The sequence below is a fragment of the Polistes canadensis genome, unplaced genomic scaffold (assembly GCF_001313835.1).
Source record: "Polistes canadensis isolate GaletaPanama2010 unplaced genomic scaffold, ASM131383v1 scaffold_131, whole genome shotgun sequence".
In the NCBI taxonomy this organism is placed as follows: Eukaryota; Metazoa; Arthropoda; class Insecta; order Hymenoptera; family Vespidae; genus Polistes; species Polistes canadensis.
This window is the reverse complement of record NW_014569678.1, coordinates 292,736-303,380: the sequence shown is the minus strand read 5'-3', so window position 1 is coordinate 303,380 and position 10,645 is coordinate 292,736. Positions and strand designations below refer to the sequence as shown.

General features: G+C 29.3%; 1 protein-coding gene across 5 annotated transcripts in view; it reads left to right on the top strand.

Moving 5' to 3' along the window:
- Positions 1 to 2,162: 2,162 nt before the first annotated feature.
- LOC106788268 (CCR4-NOT transcription complex subunit 6-like) overlaps positions 2,163 to 10,645 on the top strand; it is a 249,584-nt gene continuing 241,101 nt past the window's right edge. For 4 of the 5 annotated variants that reach the window (XM_014751400.1, XM_014751398.1, XM_014751401.1 and 1 more), the window contains exons 1-3: positions 2,163 to 2,344; positions 3,215 to 3,530; positions 3,627 to 3,802. In XM_014751400.1, the coding sequence (XP_014606886.1) occupies positions 3,223 to 3,530; positions 3,627 to 3,802 (484 nt within the window). In that variant the 5' untranslated portion in view covers positions 2,163 to 2,344; positions 3,215 to 3,222. The remainder of the gene's footprint in view (positions 2,345 to 3,214; positions 3,531 to 3,626; positions 3,803 to 10,645) is intronic. The other variant, XM_014751399.1, reaches the window with a different exon arrangement.

Genomic DNA, 10,645 nt, shown 5'->3' with positions numbered 1-10,645 from the left:
ACGTGTGTGTATGTTTTCAATATATTCATTTTAGAAAATTGTTAATTGTTTTTAAATGTAAGTATTAGAATAAACAAAAAGATAAGGAATGGAAATAAATAAAGAACGAATTGAGAGAAAATTGATGAAAGTTGCGCCGAAGGAAAGAAACGAATCGATGCCGTTGTAATAGTAAAATCATCGTGAAACGAGTTCCATTTAGTTTTGTGGTCGAGGGGAATAACCATTACGTTTGATGAACGTTTTGTGGTTACGTCACTCTTCCTTAGGTAGTAGTATCTTCTTTGCCTTGTTGCCGAACCATCGAAACTCTACGTTTCCGGAAACGTAGTTGACAATAAAAAAAAAAACAAAAGACAAAGATATACCTACTTCTTTTCTTTTTTTTTTTTTCAATTTATCGTAATTCGTAATCAAATTTTGTGTCATTATTTCGATATTTTATCTCTGAACGTTGTTTACATTATTTACAAAACGACCAAATCGTAGTCTAGTTTAAATGACAATATTAATCATATTTTTATTTTCTTTAATATCAATGTTTTATGTTCAATCGTTCTTTTGATAAGCTCAACATTTTTCAACCAATCCTTGTATATAAGATGTTATATATATAATAACATAATTAGGATCATGTTTAATGTAACGTTAAATAATTTTTCTTTATTGGTAGTAATCATTTTCTAGACCATTTACGCGTATGTGTACGTACTTATATATAGATAAAAGTATATATTTATGTACATATATATAGATTTGATTAAGGTGGTAGCCAAGCTCGAACTCGTCTAGACGCGGAGGCGTCTGCATGGAAACTGAAATGCATTCACCGTTGAACATTTCTGCTCTTATGTTAGAACGATTCAGTTCGTTTCCCTTTTGGAACTTAATTTTCCGTGATATAATACGCACGGATTCTTCTCTCTATAATATTTTAACATCGTTACATTACGAAAACACGCGTCGTTTTATTCGACACACATTTTTTTCATTTTTCTGTATCTTTTTTTTATTTAAATTATTTCCACACAAATTATTATTTTCGTAATTTTTAATTTACGCAATTTTGTTCATTCATTCGTTCTTTTATATTTTGTCAATGGTTTTTTTTTTAAATTTTACGCAAATTCAATTACATGTATTCTCTTTGCTTACACAATTTATTTCGTAGAAATCCTGATTACCTCGTAGGATTATTCTTAAAACGCATCTCGTTTTCAATGTAACATTATTTTCCTGCGCACGCGGAAGCTGGTTACGTGAAATAGATATATCTCTAAGAACAGTAGATGCATAATATCTGTCTATATATAATACATACATAGTACGCATTTACTTGGATATTGTGTGTACCTTCTCGAATTAGAAAATAAAGAGAGAGATCGTGAAATGCAAAAGATTTTTAACGAGATGAAAGTTACGTGCGTGGGCGAATAAAATAACCGGAAGACGTAAATGTCGTCTATGGGATCATGTATAAAATCGTAAACAACATTACATACTATTTGTTTTGTTTTATCTTTTTTTTTTTTATTTAAATATATTATATTTTTATCAAGCGTATAAATGTATTTCTTTTATTTGCAAATCTTATTCGTTATTATATATATTATTTTATTTTTCAAATAATAAAATTAATTTATACATTTAGAATAGAATTAGGAACGATGTGATGTTTGAATAAGATTAATTTCAAATTTATAAATGATCTAGTTCCATCGTTGCACCGTTGCATCGTTGCACCGTTGCATCGTTGCATAGTTGCATAAAGTACTTGCCAAGTTCGTTTCAAGATGGCACCACCGTTCAGTGCCACTCCTTGTATTAATTTTGTCAATTTAATCTATAAAAATATTGTTAATTCTATATAATTATTTAGAATTGTAATTTAATTACGAATTTTTAATCTTTTTTTGTGTGTATATTTAAGTATTCTAAATATTATTAATATACTTTTTATTATTTAAATATAAAAGAGATGTTTTATATATCAACCAATCGGAGAGCAAAGAAATTTAGTAAGAATTTATCAATATTGAGAGGGCGACAGTTGGACAAACAAAAAATCTCCTATATAGGATGCACTTCTAGTAACAAAAATATTTCTAAGGTTAGTTCGGTAAATTCAGCTGGTTCGAGTAAATTCGACGGTGGAGTAGCCAATCAGAAACGTTTGTAGTTCACGATCGGTGAAGTTGATAAATGGAGGATTTGTGTTTGTCAAGGTAGTTTTGTTTACGCGATAATTTTCTCTCGGAATCAACTCCTCGCGTGTTTCGTGTGTGCTAAGAGGTAGATGAAGGTGCGTAACAGTATCCTTCGGTTTTCGCATTAAAATTGACAGGTACGAATGGTCTTGCTGCTGAGAAAGTTAATTCAACTCAAAAGGATCTGTCGTCCGGAACATATGAACTTTTTAGGAAGGAAGGATATTTCCAACATTTTCAAATGACTATTATTATTCACAAATTCATTTAATTAAAGATATATTAATAATCTACGTATAATCGTTAATCGATATTAATATTAATAACATTTAGATCTTTTCATCTTAAACAAATTCAACTAGAATATCATTGCTTTTATTCCAAATAGGTTATGAGCATAGCAATAGTATATACAGCGTTGTTAAGTAATGTATGAGAAAGTTTAATATATTTTTATTGAAACGTTAACGTTATACTTTTAATCATTATTATTATATTGTTATTATTTCATTGAAATAATTTAAGTCGATGAAAACTTTCAGCTAAACTTTCATATACTTACCGTACGCTTTATATGTTAACAAGTCTAGTTAATAACCGCTGTTAAAAAATGATGATCTGGATAGAAGCTATCGTATTGCACATTTGTTTAAAATTAATCAGGAAATAATAATTATTATCTATGCGCAGTGATAGTTCGCTCAATAAATTATAACCTGTAGAATCTTATTTGTTATCTTTGTTCAATCAAATAATGCAAAAGAAACATGTCGTGCTTTTAGATATACTATTTGTAATGACAATCTTTAGTATCGGTGAACACAATTATAATATATTATAGCATAGAATAGTATATTATTTGCAAAAGTATAAACCTATTCGCTGATAGTCTATAGATTTAGAAGACGGTTACTTTGATCATTGAATATATATTATAATAATTATATTATATCATTAATATATTGATTATGCAGTATACTAACATATATTGTTTCTATTGTTTAAAGGATTTAACATGTCCCGTAACCACAAGGACAAGTATGAAAATTCTAATCCACATCGTACACATACTATCATGTCCACAGAGGACGCAAACTCCGGAAAGAAATCTTATTGGCCGGAATTGGAGATAACAGGCAGTATAAGAAATTTAAGCCCAAATTTATGGCAATTAACTCATCTAACAGCATTGTATTTAAACGGCAATAGTCTACAAAGAATACCATCAGAGATATGTCGTTTAACTAATTTACGTGCTTTAGATTTGAGTAGCAATAAATTACGCAGTCTACCTGCGGAATTGGGGGATCTCATCTACCTCAAGTATGAATTTTTTCTTTATCCACACATCATATATTTTAAATAACATTTGAAATACATTTTAATATTTATATAATGTATTTAATTTGAATTTTTCAGGGAGTTGTTATTAAACCAAAACTATCTTCGCGTGTTACCGTACGAATTAGGAAAATTATTCCAGTTACAAGTGCTAGGACTTCAAGGTAATCCTCTGAGCAAGGAGGTAATGGCGTTATACGGAGAACCATCTGGAACCCACAAGCTGCTGTCATACATGTTGGACAATTTACAAGGTAAATACTTTTCAATGCGTTCAAGTCAAACTTTTAAATCATTTTTATTATTTTAATTAAAGTCTACGCAAAACTTTAAACTCACAACACAAAATTAAGATTTATTTCAATGAAATTTTAATTTATAATTGTATCATATTTCTTTGTTGTGTATAATTAAAATATTAGAATACGTTTATTAGTAGATTATTTATTTAAGTAAATGTCCTAACTATAACTTGATATATATGTAGATATGTAGATAATATTGCAGCTGTAGATAAGTTAATTTTCTTTAGGAAATCTCTTGTTAGTTTTCTATTTTATCGACGGTCAAGTATTATGGTAACATCATTCGTAGTAGATATCAATTTAAACGACGAGTTAATAGATGGTTCTATGAATTTTAGATATCCAATTTTTTTTTTTTTTTTTGATATTTAAATTAACAAAAAAAGAAAAAAGAAAAACAAAAATGCACAATGCAGAGTATCATCATTTTTTCTAAATAATGATATAACGCGCGTTCAATTTTGCTAATAATATTATTTTATTATTCATAGCTCGTATTTTTCGATTTAGATAAATTTGGAGATAATTTTATTATATATATATATATCTGGATTTGAACAAAAAAAAAAAAGAAAAGAAATTCTTTGCAATAAGAAATAAAAGAAGACGAAGAAAAATAAAAAGAAGAAAAGAAGAAATAAGAAGAAAGATAGAAAAAGAAAAGAAAAGATAATAATTTGTTGTATTTTTTTATAGATAAGAGAGATAAAGGGGTTCCTAGCGTGTTTCGTAAAACGAATCGTTGATCGTACCTAAGGCGGTCTAAGAATATCAGACCTTTTGGAAGCCCATAGACCGTATTAGTGCCTACATAATTTAATTTCTTTTAACATTGAGGTCAAGTGGGTGTGCCGAGTCGCGGCCACGGTGGGCGGACGGTAGATTACGTTAGGGAATGCTTAGAAAGAACAAGGATGGTAGAAAAGTAGAAGAGGAAGAAGAGAAATAGTATTATAAGTGGGAAAGAAAGGAATAAACGCGAACGAAGAGATAGAGAGAAAGAAAGAAAGAAAGAGAGAGAGAGAGAGAATGAAGAGAGGGTTAAGGGTGGGAGGGAGAGTTAGAAGGAAGGGCGTATTGCCATCCATTGTGTTTCATGATTTTTTCCAGTTATCCGATTGCCTCAAAGGTCTTGGTTGTACTATTCCGCTTCTAACCATTGTTCTCTGACTTTTACTATTCGGCATTGCAATACCTTGTCAGTCATCTCTCTTGTAACAGCTTGGTTCCTTCTAGCTCTCCTTCATCATCATCGATACGATTTATAAGGATCACATATATAATAAGAATATATCTATAGGATAGATATAGATATATACATGTATAATAGTGCTTTTATATTCTCTTGCTATCCATTTTTCTTTTTTTTATATCCCTTTTTGTTAGCGATCTCCTTTTTTCATTCCCTTTCCCCTTCATTCACCTCCTTACCTTTTTTTTTTGTTCTCTCATTCTCGTTTGGCCTCTTTTCATTCTATTCTATCGTTGCAAATATTAAACTTGTTAGTTCCATTAGAATGGAATACGTATCGAATTTACGTTTACTTTTTTAATGGTTATCATCGTAGTTCCCTTTTTCTTTTCTTTTTTTTTATTAATGATGATAACTTTTTCAATACTCGAGAAAAATATCTCGCAGTTTTTTCATTATACTCGATTTAATATATACGGTAATACCGAATTCTTGTTCTTTGTTTATTTTTAAATATAGGAATAGAAAGATAGAGAGAAATTCAGTTGAAATTTTTGGAGAGTACACTCTCATAGTTATAGCGATGAAATTAGAAGAGTCTTGTTCGTGTCACACTTATAGTACTTTTGGATATTTTCCAAAATAGTGGGCTGGGTGCATTTGTTTCCCTCCGAAATTCGTCGAATCGTTATCAGATCGATCGAATGCCAGAGAAAAACAGCCAAGCTTCTTTTTTTTCTTTCTTTTTCTTTTCATTCGAGTGCGTTAAAATCTTATCTTTCGGATATCCGTTCTCCAAAATGGCGCCTACGAGTCGACCCCTTTTCTTCTTCTTCTTTCCTTGTCCAATTTTTGTTAAGATTACGATAAGCTTTTACAGATCCGATTAATATCTGATACAATCGTTTCGTGAAATAAATGTTTAAGAAAATAAGAAAGAAGAATAGATAAACGTGCCGATTAATATCGGTCATTTGGAAACGTATCGTTTTATACGTTAGCCAAAGTCTCTCTCTCTCTCTTTCTCTTTCTCTCGATACGCTTTCTAGCGACATTCGAGAAATCGTTTCTCTTTTCCGATACTAGGTCGTCGGTTGAGTTCTTTTTAAACGCGAACTTTACATCCGTAGTTACTTTAGTCGTTTGACACACGCGTTTTATATTTATATACGAATATAAAGGGTTATGTCAAAGTATTATTATAATATAATAGAAAGTTATCTTTATATATATATATATAAAAAAAAGATAAAGAGAAATTTTCTTAAGAAGTTTAATATACGAACGAGATTATTTTTTATACGATCATTACTTTCTAAAATTTTCTACTCCCCCGCACCCCCCGTTTCATAAATTTATTAATATTCGCGCATATTATTTTTCTTTCTTAAGAAAATAAATGAATATTACAATAATCATAATAATATACGTGTTTGAAACACACATTACTCTCCACGAAAGAATATTTTTCTTAAATATGTATTTCAATATTAGATTCTCGCGTGTAATATTCTCGACATTATTGTTTTATAAACAAAAAAAAACAAAATGTGACTAAAATATATTCAATCGGATTAGATTTGACTATTTTTTAAATATTTAAGTTAATAATATGTTTTAAAACGGAAGTAAAAGAAATGAGAAATGAGAAAGAGAAAAGGAAAAGTACGGTTTGCGGTAGGAGGAAGTTGGAAGGGGGAGTTATGAGGGGGAAATCGGGTGGTTTGAAGGGGGAAAAGGATGGCTCGCGATTCGCTCGGTCGGCTACTGCCACCTCAGCCGTGTAATTACGCGCGAGTCTCGTCTTCTTGACTCCGTGTAATTGAGGACGACTCCGAAGGGAGAAAGTGAACCCCCCTGTCACCCCCTTTTCTTCCCCCTTGTCCTCTTTACCTTACCAAACTTCTTCCTCCTTCTACAAAACTTATACTTTTTATTATTCCCATTGTCGACTCGAACAAATTTTTCCTGTCTCTGTGTTATATTGTATTATAATATATTTTTAATAATAATTATTTTCTATGGGGTTCGAATTATTTTTTTGAAAATGTTTTTACATTTGACACGTGTAATGCATTTTATCATGATACGTGTGTGTGTGTATTTATAAGTATATTTGTTAAAAGTATACTCGACAACAATGTCACGCATACAAAGATGCAATTATTCTTTTATCGTAGTATTATTTTAAGTTATAGGTATTAATTTCGTGATTAGAGTTTCGTCGAGTTTTTGTTGGTTTTTTTTTTCTATTTTTCTCGTTAAACTTTTCTTACTTTAATCGGTCAATTATCGTACGAATTTATTGTTAGCAATTTGATTAAAAATAACTTTGACGTTTTCGCATTAGCGTGTATCACGTATACGTTATAACTAATAATAGTTTGACGACTATAATAAAGTTCCCTCTCTCTCTCTTATATCCATTTTGTTTTATAAGATATATTTATATAGAAAAGAAAAAGAACAAGAACAACAACAAAAAATCGTAAGAGACACGTATCGTGCGATTAGATAAAAACATTTGGTCGAATTATTTTCTTCAAAAGTTTCAAACGATCGTAGAATGAAATACAAAAAAAAAAGAAAAGACAAGAAAAGAGAAAAAAGTACACTCAATCTTAAAAGTTATTAAGATTTTTCGGATAACACTTAGAGGTAGGTGGATGAGTGGGTGGTTGAATTTGTTTCAGTGTATAGTCGTAAAAAAATAGTGTATAATCTTTTATCAAAGTGGTAACTACGAGACTTGTTTAATATCTCAGAATAGTATAACGTGTTTTCTCTCTCTCTCTCTTTCTCTCTCATATTCTTTTTCTTTTACATTGACGTGGTATTCGTTCGAAACGCAAGCAAAAGCAGGGCTTCGCTTTCTACGAGCACACCTGACCCGTGTGCCACCCAATAGGCCTGGCCCAAGAGTACTTTCCACGCTCGAACTATTATTAACCGCTAGCAAACTCGCCGTTAAAGTCATTCCATGGAGTCTAACCATGGTGTGTGTGTGTGTATATATATATATATATGTGTTCTCATAGCTAGTTATCCCCCTTTTGGTTAGAACTTATCGACGTTTATCAAAGAGACCGAACACTGTCGTGTTTAACAGACATTTCGAGATCATCCAATTTTTTTCTTTCTTTTTTTTTTTTATGCTTGTTATCCTTACTTCTTTTTTTTTTTATTATATTATACTTCTTAGATGTTTTTTTTTATCGCGATTACTCTTGTTCTTTTATCTTTCACTTTTCATTCCATACTTATTTTCTATGTATTTTACCTAGTACTACTAGTAGTAGTAGTGTAGTAGTAGTAGTAGTAGTAGTAGTAGTTGTTCTGCTTCAATCAACCTTTTCCTGTTTCCTTCTTTTTTAATAGTTAGTTGATCTTATCCACAGCCTTAATATCGCGTGTCTTGTAGTACTACGAATCACGAATCGATACACGTATCTTAGATAGATCGTTAGATAGATAGATAGATAGATAGATAGATGTATATATATATAGAAATAAAAGGATATTTAAGAGATAAGGTTTCACTAGAATTAGAAATAAATTCGTCTATTCGATACACTGAGATATTATTATTCTATTAAGTTGTAAATCTACTTTCATTTTTGTCATCTAAGTAGGAGGGGGGTGGGGGGTATTAAACGTGATTAATTGATCGGTTTTTCACCTTGACCATCGTGTTTCTCTTTCGAAAAAAATATTCTTACTTATTCTATTAACTTACTTTTTTAGTTGTGAATAAAATCAATGAATTAATATTAAAAGGAAATTACGAGAGAACGATTTTGTATAATTTTTATCGAATTATCAGCTCGTTATTTAACGTGATTTTTTATTCAAAATATTTTATTAATTGATTTAAATCATGACTTTAATATTTTCGAATAAAAGATACAATTTATGTGTGATACACGGTACTTATTTTATCTTTTATCTTTTCTTTCTATATAACATTCTCGTAAATCGTTTATACTTTAATCAAACTTTTTAATATCTATCGATAATAATTATATACCTTTTATTCGCATCATTTGCATTTCATTTTATTCATAGAAGCCATTTTAAATCATCCATAATAAATCTTTTCTACGTTAGATTAGTTTTTTTTTTCTTCTTCTTCTTCTTCTGCCTTTCGTTAGATTCACATCGAAACGATAAAATATAATTTTATAATATCGTGAATCTCGTTTCTACGAGATCTTTTTAGTTTTTGTTTTATTTTTATCAAGTTATCGAGTACCATTAAGTAACTTATTCGAAAAAAATAGTAATTTCGTTTATTCGATGACAAACAAAAAAAAAAAATAAAAAGATAATATTCTTTATTGAAAGTTTAACTATACTAATAGGAAGTGTGTATGGTTTTCTTGGTAGACGATATAATAATTAAAAAATATCGTATATTACATGCGGATATCAAATTGTTTCTAATTAAACTACAGTAAGAGTGATTAAACGAATACACTTGTGATTCATTTTCTCTGTACTTTTATATACACATTTATATTATGCATTAATACATATTCAACTAACTGAATGTATATAGTGAACATAATCACGCGCGGTTTCCTGCCTTTCTCTTGAAAATCAGGTAAAAAGTGATTGGTAAACGAATTAAATGAAATTATAAAATATTTACTTATATATATATTCCTATATACATTAATATACATTATACTGTATTTGTATTGTAGATATTTTATTGATATATATATTATATAAATTCCATAGTATTACACTCATAGTATAATAAACGTTTAAAGTGGGAGGAAGTTTAGTTAGGTGCATAGGATGCATCAGAGTGCATCAGAGTGCATCAGACCAATAGACTCGGACACAATCCAAGAAGTCTAGACATAGAATATAGGATAGTAATAAGTATTAACTATTATTAACGTGAATCTTATCTCTCATAGAGAACAAACCAACACACTATTTCTTTCCCACGTTTCTTTGCTCTAACGTCTAACCAACATATTTCTACGACTTTCTCCTCTAGCGTTAATTTTATCCTTCCTATCTCATTTTCTAATGAACAGTTTTTTTTTCTATCTTGTTCTTTTTTTTTTTCTTCCTTAGATTTTGTCACATTGATCGATCTCACGCAAAGTATTATATACTCGAATTATTTTATTTAATTGAAATATTTGTTTGAACGAATTTTCTTATCTGATTAATTAACGTTTTTATTTATTCTACATATCTTTATCGTTTTATTTGAGAATTGTTTTTATTTTTCTTATTTTTTTTTTATTGATTTTTACTTACTTATTTAATTTGATGTTAGAAAAATTGTCCTATTAGAAGATAGGAAGATAGTAGGAAAAGAAGGAAATGCATTTTTAATGATGAGAGGACTACTTTTGATGAATATATTTTTCTTTTTGTTTTTGTTTTTGTTGGATCTTATTTTAAATACTAGAGAAAAGTTTTTTACTTCTGTTAGAAATTATTGAAGAAAATTGAATTGATTTTATTTGTAATTTTTAAGATTTATCTAGATCGTGAAGAGAATATTTGCAGTTTATCGTGTTATGTTCTTTTTTTATCAAAAAATATAAAGATAACTTTAAAAATTTATATAATAT